Source organism: Lottia gigantea (genome assembly GCF_000327385.1).
Source record: "Lottia gigantea unplaced genomic scaffold LOTGIsca_2, whole genome shotgun sequence".
In the NCBI taxonomy this organism is placed as follows: domain Eukaryota; kingdom Metazoa; phylum Mollusca; class Gastropoda; family Lottiidae; genus Lottia; species Lottia gigantea.
In genome coordinates, this window is record NW_008708400.1 from 3,603,836 (window position 1) to 3,619,488 (window position 15,653).

Genomic DNA, 15,653 nt, shown 5'->3' on the forward strand with positions numbered 1-15,653 from the left:
ATATTTGGAAAATTTCGAAAATCAAGTTTTACTCTGTGAACTGTAAGACTATGTATTTTATATCTAATTTTCCACAATAGCCAAAATCACTGTGCAAATGAAATATATAAAACAGTTTGAATTAGTTCTGTCTTTCTACCACTAAAGTATCATTATAAACAGTTTTGGCGCCAAACCAAAAATGTTTATTTCCATGTTAATACTATTTTGGAAGCCAAATTAGTGTGTCTCTATATTTTATGCCAAATCAATACCGGGTATCAAACCCCAAAACTAAGTCCTTCACAATTTTTTTATCTTGAAGAATTTTCTTTGTTTGGCAACTTTCTTACAATTTATGTTTAATCTGATTAAATTTTGAATTGAATTCACAATTTACACATTAATTCAATTAAAAATTAGGTAATATATTATCATTATTACTAATTATCTTCACTACATTTCAAACTTTTAATGAGTTTTAAGAGTCAGCTTTTTTAATCATTGATTGAAAAGTTCAACAACTTGAAAAAGCTTTTAGAACTAGGAAATGTAAATGGGGTTTATTTGATGAACAGTTGAAGAGATATGGTGTCAGAGAATCTCATTAGCTCATACCCCAGTAGGTAAATAAATAATAGAAAAGTTTAAAAGACCATCTTATTCACTGATAGAGTGGTGTTTAAATCTTAGGAAAACAAAGGCCAAATCGCTGACCTGAATAAAAATCTATAGCCATATGGAAATCAGTAAGGTGACCAAATATTTCGTTAGATTTATCAATTGTGAGTTGGACAAAGAAACAGGACAAAAGCAAAGAGAAAGTATCAAATTTCTCCCCTATCATAGCTGTGTTCAATTTACTTGGTTATCTTGAAACACAAAGAAATAAGGTCAAATGATAGGACCATCCCACTTGAGATCGAAGGCTGGAGCATCATCTTTAAATAACTTGTTAGTGTTCTATAGTATATTATCATTTTAGTCAGTGTATAGAGAATAATCACAAGATATTCTTAAGGCAAAAACACTTGTCTTATGTTTTCATTCTTCTCAATATAAAGAGCACAATTATATTGCTTTTGTCTTTGAAAATCAATTGAATTGCGAAAAACTTCTGAATTCTTGGTTATAGAGGTAGTAATATGGTTTGGTACTATCATTTCAAACATAACATTTTGATGGGAGATCATGTAATCAAATATGGTAGACACTGGCTTTAAATCAAGTCTTAAATAGGGGTGACCCATTGAAATTGAAATGAAATAAATACAGATATTTTTTTGGAGAATTAGCCCCTCAAAATAATCTGATTAACAGAGAAGAATTTGTTTAAAGAAGAATTACACTATTTACCTGATTCTTGAAAAATTAACTTCCAGTAATATGATTTGTCAATAACTAAAATTGAATTTTTACATTGATATGTTAACCATATTGGTGACATTGAAATAATTCAACAAGAGAATCAATTTTACTACCAAATAACAAATAACGCTAGAATAGTATATATTTATTCAAATCAATATATTCAATATACAATGTAAATCAACGTTAACTTTAGTAATAAAATATGGAGTACTTTCAAATCCTAATATTGCATAATGTGCTGCAAGCGTTGACATGATGGGAGGAAACTCTTCAAGTGTCAACTTTGCTGAATTTGTCTTTCTTTGAATAAGTATATTATGATAATAATTTGTCAAAACTTTATGATTTCTGCTTAAAGAAATTGTGAGTTCATAACTCAATCATACACAAACAATTTTTGATACCAAGACTAATGCTTTCTTCAATGAGTTTGATCTCAACCAATAACCTGGATCACCAGATAATGAATAGAGTATGTATATTAAACCAGTACATCTGGTTGACATTTGATTAGCTGGTATATAATTAATTGATAAAGTAAAACAAATATCAAATATCATCCTCTCTCTTTCATTAGTATCAACCTATTGATAGTCTCTTATATCATTGATTACAGGAAACACTTCATATTAGTCAATTTTAACAATAGTCTACACTACCAGTATATTACTAATCATATTGGTATTTATGTATTGGAATTTCATTCTTCTAATAATATTACATGTTACATCAGCATTGCATTATATCAGCAAGAGATATGATATTGCATTTTACACTTTAACATTAGCAACAGGAAGCTCATTGCATTTTGTATCGGCAAGAGATATGTTATTGTATTTTATACCAGCAAGAGATATGATATTGTATTTTATACCAGCAAGAGATATGATATTGTATTTTATACCAGCAAGAGATATGACATTGTATTTTATACCAGCAAGAGATATGATATTGTATTTTATACCAGCAAGAGATATGATATTGTATTTTATATCAGCAAGAGATATGATACTGTATTTTATATTAGCAAGAGATATGATATTGTATTTTATATCAGCAAGAGATATGATATTGTATTTTCTATCAGCAAGAGATATGATACTGTATTTTATACCAGTAAGAGATATGATATTGTATTTTATACCAGCAAGAGATATGATACTGTATTTTATATCAACAAGAGATATGATACTGTATTTTATATCAGCAAGAGATATGATATTGTATTTTATATCAGCAAGAGATATGATACTGTATTTTATACCAGTAAGAGATATGATACTGTATTTTATACCAGTAAGAGATATGATACTGTATTTTATACCAACAAGAGATATGATACTGTATTTTATATCAGCAAGAGATATGATATTGTATTTTATATCAGTAAGAGATATGATGCTGTATTTTATATCAGCAAGAGATATGATATTGTATTTTACATCAGTAACAGATGTGATTTTGCAATTTTCACTAGCAACATGTATCAAGTCACATCAGCAACAGAAAAATAATTACTTTGTATACAGTTCTTTCTCAATTCATAACAATTTGAAATCTTTTGAATCAATTATTTTAGCCTAATTACACAAAAAAAAATAAGACTTACTCAACTATACTGCATTTATTTATTGTATTAAACCATACCATTACTTTTATGAAAAAAAAAGGATCTTCAAAGCATGAAATGAATCCCGTCATTCAACTTTATTTAACCTGAAAATCTGATCTAGTTAAAAAATCAATCCCTGAAATCTGTTAGACAAAAAACATAAGATAAACACCAAACAGATCATGTGAAGCTCATTAAAGTGACGACTAGTCTGAGAGCAGATCACTGATTGGCCGCCATTGAAATATGATCAGTACCATCATCATTTACATCTCTCAAGTCAGATTCTACTCAATTATTGTGACAGCTTTGATAGTAAAATGGGATCTTTAATGCATCTGTTTCTAGCGCCAGTTAATCGCCTAAACTATAAATAAGATAGAACTTATATTATCAGGCAGTGTCTGACGCCACCAGTCCTCATTTAATTGATTTTAAAACAAAGATAGAGGTTAAAGGTTTGATAGATAACAGCTTGCTAGTAGAGAGATCTATGGGAATATTTTTACCAATCGGTTAGAGTCTTAGATTGACAAGTGAGTCATGATAAGTACAGGCGCCATTATATAGTTCAACTTCCAAGTCAAATGGCCTGTAAATATTATTTAACATTACATAATTATTGGTTTTAAATGCCCATTCCAAACACAGATTAACCTTTTTTGATTAATTGAGTTTGTTTTTTATTCAACTGAAAAATTACTAGTCAGGATAGAAAGTACTCTGAATAATGATTTTACTCTTCAAATATTGGAAATTTTTGTTAGTGTGCATGATCACTGACAACAAATCATAAAACCTGAATACATTTCAAGATATAACACATAATCTTCTATAAAAGTTCTCAAAAACAAAAAATAGACAAAACCTGTCACCACATAATATCATCTGCGTCAATATTATTTGTTTTAAACTTGATCAACTTTTGGTTTTAAAAAAACAAAAAATGATTTTTGTTGCACCAAAGTATAATGATGTGTTTTTAATAAAAATACGATTAGTATCAACAAGGAGCCACCCAGTCTATTATTGTCAAAATATTTTATAATCAAATTTGACAATTGACAAGTATAAATACATATAAATTTTATATTTGACCAGTTTTTATGTTCTAAATTTCTTGCTTTCCTGTTCAGAATTGCTTTAAAGGAAATTGCCTATTTGTAGTTTTCTATTTAATTTTCCATCTTGCAATAGACTTACCATTTTTTTAGCACAGAAAAAAAAAATCCTCTATTATATACACATCATTGTATTCAGTTGTTATTCCCCAAAAGCAACCCTAAATAGCATCAACCCAGAAAACATTTTTTAACAAGAAGCAATCTTTTGAAATCCTAAGATCATCAAGATTTAGAAGCATACTCATGTTTTTCTAAATTCATATCTTTTTATTACCAATGTTAATTTCTCCAAATTACCTAGAATAGAATTGTTCAGATTTAAACTTAAATGATATCATGACAAAATAGGAGATAAAATTAAATTAGAAATGATGAGTCTAGTAGATACAGACGGCATTTAAGGCTTGTGCCTGCTCATTAAAATTTACCAATCTTTTGACAATGATTTATTGGTTATTTAATTACTTAAATAAGATGAACCAAGTCACTGATAAGCTGATTGTGCAACGTAAAACATTTCAACACATCCCAGATTGCGTGCAAATATATTAATCTGTCTTCAATTTGTTATCTGAAATCTGTAGGCACTTCGGATAATGATCACGTACATGAAAGTAAATTTAGTTCGAAGGCTGCACACTTCTGTTTGCCGTTTTTTATTGTTAGGTAAATAAATAAATATAAGATGTGAAGTTGTATAATATTTATAAATACTGATGTTCACGTATCAAGGTATATTTAGATTGTGTTTCTTAAAAAAAAAGACAGAAAAAAACTTAATATCCACAAAAATTAGGATGTAAAAATTCATCAATACTGAAGTAAGATATTGATAACACAAACTCCCACTTTTTTTGAACTTTTGACATCATTTGAAATCGACCTTACACTTTATTTTTGTAATGTTTAAAATACAATTAAACAAAATATTGATTATTTAGAAATTCAGGTTATATATTTAAACTAAATAGTTATTTTATAAATGTGAGCAAGGGACCTTTATGGAATGTTCATAGCGCCAAATTATTGATTGAAACCATACATGTGTACTCAATAATTTGGGAGAACTGTTTACAATCAATTGTCTAAGAGTTATAGTCGATATTGTTTGAATAGTTTCAGAAATTTCCCATAAAATTGTCATTGATTCAGCACAAAGAACATCTTGTAAACTTCTCAATAATTTCAGTAAAATTTTGGGCGATATGTTTTTTACCTTCCTATATTGATTTCAATTCAATGGTTGATGTGTTTTTGACGTGTTAAGAATTCTGTACGACTTGAGAATGCCCAGTCAAAAGATTCTACTATATCAATATTTCCTTATAAAATTGATCTAATTTGGAGTTTTTGAAATGAGTTAACTATTTCAGACAGAGTGTCGGCAACGTAAAAATTTCTTTGCTTTTTACTGAAGATATGTCAATTAATTACAATACCAAAGACAGATATCTGGAATTCAATGAGCGACTGAAAAACATTGCAAAATGATTTCAAATTATGAGAATTGCAAAAGAAACTTGGCAACCAAATCCGATATGAGTTGTGCTTTATATATTCTGGCATTCATTGAATATATATATACATTTAGTCTCAAGATATCTAGTTTTGTGAGATTCTTGAGACAGAAACCTTTCATCAGAGTGTGACATACTTGCCACAGTGAAATAGCAGATAAGAATTTAATAACTGGTTAGATTTTTGTTAGAATGGATATTTTTTCAAGTCCAGTCAGCTTTCTTTCTGCACACTCTTAAAGCTTTAATGTTCATTAGAAATTGAATGTAAAATTCTTGTCTTCCACAAGTCAAACACTTTGTGTTTAAACAACAAGTTACTTTCTTATGGTTTGTCACTGTAATGACAATCTCTGCCATACAACATGTACTATAAAAACTTGCATAAAACACTCAAGGTAATGTCAAGTTCTCACTTTTAAAGGAACACCAAATAAGAATGTTGCTGTTTGTTTTTTTTTTGGGACTGAATAGAGAGCACTTAAAGCAATATGCTTCAAAACATATTGATCTATAAAATCACAAAAACAAATGTCAATTTTGGCATTAACAATGACGCCTGCAAGACCAAATCTCACAATTCTAAATGGTCATGAATTGTAATTTCAGCATTAAACGTAATAATGATTTATACCTCTGAAATTGAAAAGCAAAAAAGGGGAGACCACCTTTAAAATCCAACTTGCAACACAAATCGGTGTGTTTTTCCTGATGCGTGTGTCACTATTGTTTAAACTACAGGGTCACTCACTTCATCTTGAGGGGAGAAGTTACATAATGACACATTTTGATTGTTTGAATTTCTCAACAAGGAAATTATTAACTTTCTTTTTGTGAATTTTTTTTATAGCAGACATGATGAACATAAAAACTTATAATTTCAATTCTTCAGATGTAAACAACAATGCAGTATTAATTCATAATTAATTTAATACAATTTACACTAAAGATGTTCATGATCATAATATAGGTATAATAGATGGAAATATTCAAAACTTATATACATTTGGTTTATTCATTTTTAAACATGAATAATAGTTAGTGAATCACTGGTCAGGATTTGACAACTTTAAAATCATATATTGAAAATGGCAACAGAAAAAAGGTTTAATACATAAATTGTCAGCTATATCGGGTAAAACTACTAAAAAGGTTGATCCCTTCAGTCTTTGACCATAAAGGATTAACGTGAAATTTATGCTAAAATATAAAACACAAATCCTACCTCACTATCAGAGAACTAGAAACAGACATCTGATATCTTCCTATAACCAATCTGTATAATACAAATTGATTCTCTCAAAGACCACTGATCTTAAAACAACAACTGACCATGACTTTGTAGGCCAGATCAAGAAGGCAAAATAATCAAAGATTCATTAGTGATATTCAAGAAACTGTTTATTTTTCAAACTAAGTCATATAGATTCAAGGAAGACATGTTTGTTATACTTGGACATTTAATCTATGTGACATTTCAGAATTCTCTTAGATTATTACCAATTAAAAAGATCAACCAAATGTTGAGTTGGCTGATTAACTCTCTTTTCTTATCACCCTTTTTACTTCTTTCTTCCACTTTCAAAGTCCAATTTGATTGTTGAGTTATTTTCTAGATAGGGAATCTGTCATCAACTTTATCTTACCCAGTCTTTTGAAGTTTGAAGAATTAGAAGAATCTCATTGTTCTATTTTTAAAATTTGTGAATCTTATCTCATTACAAAAGCTTCAGCAATTTGAATATAGTCCTCACATTTATGTCATAAGCTAATACTAAAGAGCACAATTTCAGTTATACATGTCATTTTTCAGAATGAAACTTTGATATTCAGTTTGTCTACAATTAATAAAAGTTGTGTAATTTTCATTTCTGAATAAATTGGATGGGATCCAAAAACCCAATTTCAAAATTTGACAGTGAAGCCAAAGCTGTAAGGAACGAAGTATCAAAAATTCACAAACCTTGTGATGCTTATCTTTTCAATATATCAAAAATAATTTGTACATCAATAAGCCTCGTATAAATCTTCACTCTCATGAATATAATAAAACTGTTTTCATACTGAGGTGCAACAAAACAATCAATGTTTATTCATGTTTTTAATCAATTACCAAACATTTCTGCATTTATTTAAAACTTAATGATCATCAAAGGGTGCAGTGTTTTTTAATGAGTTAACTCTATATATTTTGGAAAGAAAGATCAATATTTGTTTAGTAAGTTTAAAACAGGATTACATACAAACAAAAACATGTAATACTGATGTTCTATACTATTTTATAAATATACTAAAGTTTTGTATTTATTACTTATTTGAAATAGCACAGATCGTACAACAGTTTGAACAAGTTGAGGGGTATAACGAAATTGATGAAAATTTGAAGAGAAAACTTGCTTGAACTGAGCTTCTTAACTGTGAGGGGGAAACAGAATTGAAAGATCTAAAGGTACTTTCTTGGTCCTTACAAGGATAGCACCAAGAACTTTCAAATTAGTGAGCAATTATTTTATTCAATGAGCCACTGCAGCACTAAAGCTCACCAATAACCAAAAGAAGCTCAGAAAACCTCCTACCAAATTAGATTCAGAATCAAGTATATTTGATAGAAGTATTTTGATATCTTCAACAAAACACTGAGTTTGATCTATGTTACAATATGTTGATTAAACAGTAAGACTGTGCATATAGAAGAAGAGTATAGGGCTCTAAGTTAACAATGACTTATGTAATGTTTACCATATGGTTTATCACTCAATATATCCTATATACCAATAGTCAACATTCTAGCTCCAATATTATATACATTGATACATAGACTTGAAATTGTCGAATGTTAAAGTTCAACTTTTTGGCGCCATTCAACTCTCCATTTTTGTCTTTCACAAAAATTCATACAACTTTGATGATTTCAATGAGTTCCAGCTGTCATCATGATATCTGTCTTTTTCTACACTTTTGGTGAAAGCTGATTTTGATGACTTGAAATTGCACATCCTTGCTCACAGAAACCTTTTGAGCTTACAAAAAAACAAAATATCATGCTTAAGTTCTTACAGAACTATTTCAGAAAATCGCTCCATGATGAATCTAACTTGTTGATCTAAAATGCCAAATAAAATCAAATGTACCAGAGTTATATTGATAAGAATGATTGAAAAGAGGTCAGATTGGTCTCTGTGATTTCAATTAGTTTCAGGTTGTACCAACTGACAGACGGCCACTGACATACTGACTTACTTTTTTATTTTTCACTGAAAATAGCAGATTATTCCCTCAAAACAATTCAATAGATAGTAGTTTCTAACAATGTCTTAATGTGATTTTACTTCTCAAGGCTGCAACCAAAGGATGTAAGAAAATAAAATTCTCAAGGGTCTCAGGGTTATTCTAATGCATTTTTTATGAACAAGAACTGCATGGTATTGAAAGGCATGAAGTCATGACCTATTCCAGAAAATATTTGCAATGAAGTATGTTTAAATCTCAAAAGAACAGTTTGAAAGTTATCTAATTTGATAGATATTAAAAATATCTCAACAATAAAATTCAGATCTGAGAAAACTTTACACTTGTATTCATATTGATATCTGATACATAAATTTATAGCTTTAGTCATGATTAAAATATAATACCCTATCACGATTAAATAATCACATTAGTTCAAATTCTTATCCAATTTACATATTGTCACCCTTTAATATGATCTTGATAATAAAATTTCAAATTCTATTCAAAAATCAAAAAATGCAAGTTTCAGATTACCGCACATTTTCATATTCAATTTCTTTCTTATTTAATTGAGTGCACGCTTGATAAGGTTTGCGATATAAATTGAAATACAATATCTCTATATTACATCATATAATAAGTCTGACAACTTGCGATTAAAATAATTTCGACAGATGCTTAGTCTGATTGTCCGAAAAGACACCTAACAATAGAGAAGAAAAAGGAGAAGATGGAGATGAATAGGTTTATTTAAGCATGTAAAGTTTTCAGTGAGCTAGATCCCTTTGTAAACAAGTCGAGCGTTCAATATCTCAAATATCTAGACAGCCCTTCAATTGATAATATCGGTAGAAAAAAAATCAACAGATAATCGTATGTATTAATTCTCAAATCACTGGAGGAAAATTGTCGCCACATTCCCTAACTTACTTCTCAAATGACAGAGAAATGTTAAAAAGATCAGGTGATAAGGAGAAATTATTTTCTATTGGCAATAAATCATCATATTCCCATTGTACCCAAATAATACACATGGCAACAATGAAAGACTTGTAATAAAAATGGAAACTGATAACCGAAAGTTCAATCTTACAGGAAATTTAGCTATATCAGTTTATACAATTAATATAAGTTTCTAAGTTTCAGATTAAATAACTTTCCTTACTCTTGTTGCTATAAGATACTTTTTCCAGGAAAAAAAATATGGATCAGAAGATTTGAATCATCGTATTTCAATAATTAATTTTTTTAACCTTGAATATTGAGCATTGCACAGGAAAAGAGAACTATGGGTTGGAGTGAAAATTGAAAAGGTTTTGGGTTTCAATTATTCTTCAGATAATAGTCAGAATGGAAAATTAATTAACAACAGTTGAAATCCTCTCTAAATCTTCACTAATTCCAACCAACCCACTAATTATTCAAGTCAAGTGATTATTTGGTCCAACTTGCAACAATAAAGGAAAGAGAATCCATTATAAGATTAAGAGTCGTGTCGATTTGTCTTTCTCTTCTCATCAATATATTATTGGTGAATGTCAGAGTTGTCCCTGCCTGTCCCCTGGGGACCTGACCAACACTCAGTGATTGGTGGAAAGTCTCCAATTCAAGTCTTTGTCAATAAATCAATGAAAGAGAGTTGTCAAATTTGGTATCTCAGGAGGCTAACACAAGATAAAATTCTATTGATTTCAGCTGCTTTTGCGTGTCTGAGTAATCCCTGTATATAAATGAGTATATTATTTTGTCTCTTATCAAAATTTGTTTTTCATATCAAAGAGACAAATTGATTTTACAAATATACACTGCATAATTACTGAGTCAATAAAACTATGTACAAATGTTCTCCCAAATTTCATATACAATTGCTTAAAGAAATGATTCTCCAAAAAAAAAAAAACTTCAGAAAAATGGCCATGACACAATTTATAATGATCATGTCATTGTTGATAAAATATTTAATAAAATTTTTTCCATCCTTTTCACACCGTTTGAGTTATTTATCATCTTGTTTGCATTATATCAAATCAATACAAAATCACTATCTCCATCGGAAAGCCTTCAAAAGACTGAAATTTTTGTCATGTGAATAGCAAAGCTTTCAAAGCTGGGTTTGATTTTCTAATAGATTTTGTGTCAGTTTCAACAAACGAAACCTTCAGATAATCAATTGGTCAGCAAGATGGCAAATCTCTTCTGAAATTCTTCAATAAAATCAATAAATTCTTTTTAGAATTCCAATCTAAAGTCACGCCAAGATATCAAATCATTTCTATTCGACGTTTTTATATTTATTGAACATGTGTTTACGCTGTGAGAAATCTTTTCAACATGTTTTTTTTTTTAAAATGAGCAGCATTTGTTTTGGAAAGAATAATTTCAGATCAATAAAACGCCTCATATTGAACTGTAAATGATCAATACTTTATATGGCCAGATGCCACAAAAATAGTGAACAGACCTACATTACTTTTTGTCCATTGATCAAATCAATAGATCAATTAATTTCAATCCAATCTTTTTTTGTTTTTTTCAGGAAAAAAAGAGTAGAATATCCAAGATATTGAGTGATGACAAAACTAAAATCACGAAATAGATATTCACTCTTGTTAATAAAATAAAATGGTAATTTTATAAATACTTAACAGTATTCGATATCAATATTGCAAAAGCTCCTCATTATAAGCGCTTATGTTTAGTGAAATTGCAAGACCCACAAATGTCTGACTGAAAATTTGAATGATGCACATTAATGCTATCACTGTCCAAATGCAGACAAAAGTATAGAAAACCTCTTTACAATCCCTTTAATACAAATCAATAATAAAAAATTATTTTTCAAATATTGAAATCATTTTTCAATAGAAAGTTGTTTATGCCCAGATGCAACAGAATTGAGAGAAAAAATACATTAGTTGTTATCCTTAGAAATTACTAATCAATAAGAGAATTAATCGATAATTTTTAACTCAATTTGTCCATTTGATTCAATCATCATCTGTGGGTGAAATGAAAGTTGTACCAAAAGACGAAAAAATCAATATAACTATTGTGTCAAAAAGAAATTATTGATTTTCAAGGGAGTCTTGTGTCTATAACTCATAAAGACTGATCAGTAGGAAGGATGGAGAGAATGATGATAGAAAAACTTTGTCACATTATATTCTCTTCTGTCCTCCACTTTCTTTGTGTTCATAATACTCAGCTTTCACACGATTGAAGCCAATCGATACAAAATAGGAAAATTAACTTTCAATGCAGCTAAAAAACATGAAATGTCACAGATCTTAACAATATGATTAGCTTTACACAGTGTTCACCTATTGTTCACCAAATCAATATACAGCCACCAACATCAATTGAATTCCTGTTCCCGGATTCTCTCATAATACAAGTACATTAGTAACATTGTGTATTGACAAATATACCATAGAATTGAATTCTTACAAAAATCACAAATCTCAGTCAGCTTCATCAATAAGCTAATAGACATGAAAAGAACATTGATGCAAAAAACAAGGATGGGTTTCGAAAATCTATTTATTTTATTGATTCTTTATACCTTTTACATCATCTTCCTTTAAAATATCCAACAATCAATATTTAGAAACACTGAGTAATATTTAAAATGGAAATGAAATGAAAGCTCTTCAAATTCAAAGTTTTTCCGCCTTCCTATATAAAATCAATCAAAATAGATTTTTACCAAGAATAGATGATAAAGAACAAAGATCAAGGATAAAGAAATAATTTTTAAAAAGTTTAAGACAATATGGGCCAATAATGATGAGCTGATAATCATAGGCTGATCTTTAAAAGTGAGATTACAGCATGAAGCAACAACAATTTTAATAACCATGGAATTTCCAGCGTTTTGGTAATCTATAGATGTTTTTGCTTTAACAATCCCCCTTTATGATTGAACATCTTATAACCTAAAAGCTAATTAATGTCAAGCCTTTATATTTGACATGGTTAAACTTCTGAGTAATTCTTTGTGAACCAGTTTTATTATGTCTTTGAAATGAAAGATTTCAAAAGATATCATGAACATAGCAGATTTTCTTGCATCTTGAAAAGTCATTAAGATTTGGTAATTTGGGGAAATTATGTAAGTGAAAATCAGTTGGCTTTAATTACATGCTGAATGCCTCTCTCTATATTGATCATTATATGAATGATTATAACTGCAATGAAATCTGTTTTCTTATTAATATCTTCACCATCCCCCAGCATTTGTTTAACTTATATAAATTTTTAATTAGTTTTATTTTGAATCAATTGCCAGTACTGAAAACTAAAAATCAGAGGTACATTATTCAATGAGGTACCTGCTTTCCTTTTGAAGTTTTGGCTCTTGGAACCATATTTTTTTTATGTGTTAGAACCTGAAATGATGTTTTTTTACTGCATGTTGTTTAGATAGTGCTTCTGTTTCAATTTAGACCATTTCCCACTTTTTCCACTTTGCAGTAAAATTTTCCAAATATTGATGCCTGAAATCATCTTTATTTTTTTGGAGGGAGAAAAATTCTATTTATATTGCAAAAGGATATACTTCAAGGATAAGTTGTTTCATTAAGAAGTAACACAAATAAAAACGTCAATTTATCAATTAAACCTATTGTTTTTATGGCCTCAAGATTTAAGGGAAATACAAGGTACACAACATGTCAATTATTCATACTTACTACCTATTGCTAGTATTAGTATCTAGTACATCACTACCAATGGACACTAAGTGTAATTGCTGGTTTATGGTGTTATTGTTTATCTGTGAAGTTATGGGTAAACAAATAAACAACAGTTGTAAAAATCAGTGATAAACTTGTCCAACAAACTCCTATCTCTAGGTCTGGTAATCATTAATTGTGGACTTTTGCATCTGATAACCATTGTTAAGCCTGTCTTTAATCTTTCAAAGCAACTAATCAATGTGTGTTCTTAAAGGTACTTGATACTCGAAAATTCGGATTGTAACTAATTCTTTAGAAATGCATGTTTATCAGAGATATTATATAGCATAATGTGCAGATCATTCTGGTACAATTGACCTACATCATTAGTTCAAAATTTACATTTTTTTTTATCCATCAATTTTGTACCTAATTCTGGCAGTAATTTTACAAATTTTATTTCAATTCAGATGATACTTCTTGTTTATTTCCATTAGTCAACTGGTAAATCAGTTCTTATAACATCTAATAACTATCTATTCATATTCAAGAAACATGTGAGATATTATTACCGGAACTTTCATAATGTTTGTGATCTGAAAACAATGCATTTGGCCATAACAAAACAATGCTGTATGCATTCAACTTCAAATGTCAATCTTCACATCAAATCAGAATTAGAATTGCAAATAGCACGAACAAACTATCAAAGAATGAAACAAAAGCCATAATGATTTATTTGAACTTACATGTTAAAGCTATCAGTATGCACAAAAAGACTTTCAGAATTTAAGATATGTCAACTCTGGTTTTAATTAAGAGGTGCACATGTGCATAAAAAATGAAACAATTGATAAACTTTTACTTAATAGGAAAGAGTTAATCTAATGCATATTTCATGTCCGTGTGACTCACAAGATATAATGGGTTAAATTCACATTATCTACTCCTGTCAATTTGCCAAAAATAACTAAATCAACAAATCACACCACAATTCTATATTTGTACCACATTTTCCATAAAATGATCTTTGACTGAGGATATGAGTAAGAGCCAAAATAATGTCGATTTTCAGGACTCAGACATAATTCTATTGGATTTTTTATTTAAAAATATCAAGTGAAACCATACTTTTCAATCTTTCATCTCTCTTTCTTGATCAGTTTATCAGTGGGTTATTATGCCTAAAGACACATTTGTGTATAATCTTATCAGCTACAGTCTTATTGTGAGGTGTCAAGTTTAAATGGTTCATTATGTTGGAGAGATATCCAAGTAAAACCTCGTGGAAAGAGTAAAGAAAACACTCTCCACTATAGTAATCCTTAGTTCATCAACAATTCCATACCACACACTTCTCTTATTTACTAACAAATCACACATTGTTTACAATCCGATTCTCAAATCGGAGCATAGAGCCTAACCCCTTCATGACATCACTACCAACTCCACAGCTGCAAAGTGGTAGACTTGATAATTTACTTGTCAGCCAACTATAGGTGTCAAATTACATGTTTGGTTCCAAATTTCATTTTCAGAATTGGCCAATAATTGTCTAACAAAAATTGACAAGTATACATCACTAAAATGATCATAATGATGTTTTCAAAACGAACAGAATGTTGACAATTTACAAATACTTACCGCATAAGCTCTCAGAATTATTTACGCATGATTAGTTCAAGTGATGCTGGAATCTAGAACAAAGACTCCGATACGCTATCGGCCATATTGATTTATCGTTGATACTTCATCAATATCATCTCAATGTTTAAAGGTCTACAGCGCACGTCATGTGTCGACCGAAGCAGACAATAAATCGTAAATATCCTCACTTCTAATATGCTATTTTGCAATTAATGATATAAATAAATTACTAACCTGTAAGTCTTGCAAATCAAAAGTCTTCCAAAACTGACACATAGACTGCACATTCGCAGCCATCTTGAACGGGATTATGGCCCGATCGATTGATCACATGACCCGTTAGATCGAATTTACTCTCCAACCAAAACAGTTTACAAGTAAACACACTTATTCCAGCGAACTAGAACATTATATACACTTAAACATTCAAGGAAATACAACTTAAATCCATTTAAAATCAAGACGATTTAATTTTGTTGACTGTCACTCACTGTAT

General features: G+C 29.5%; 1 protein-coding gene across 1 annotated transcript in view; it reads right to left on the reverse strand.

The window, feature by feature from the left end:
• LOTGIDRAFT_152837 (hypothetical protein) overlaps positions 1–15,454 on the reverse strand; it is a gene marked incomplete at both ends in the record, with an annotated part of 26,037 nt that extends 10,583 nt beyond the window's left edge. The window contains 2 exons of the mRNA XM_009053347.1: positions 13,166–13,222; positions 15,392–15,454. Of these exons, the coding sequence (XP_009051595.1) occupies positions 13,166–13,222; positions 15,392–15,454 (120 nt within the window). The remainder of the gene's footprint in view (positions 1–13,165; positions 13,223–15,391) is intronic.
• Positions 15,455–15,653: the final 199 nt, after the last annotated feature.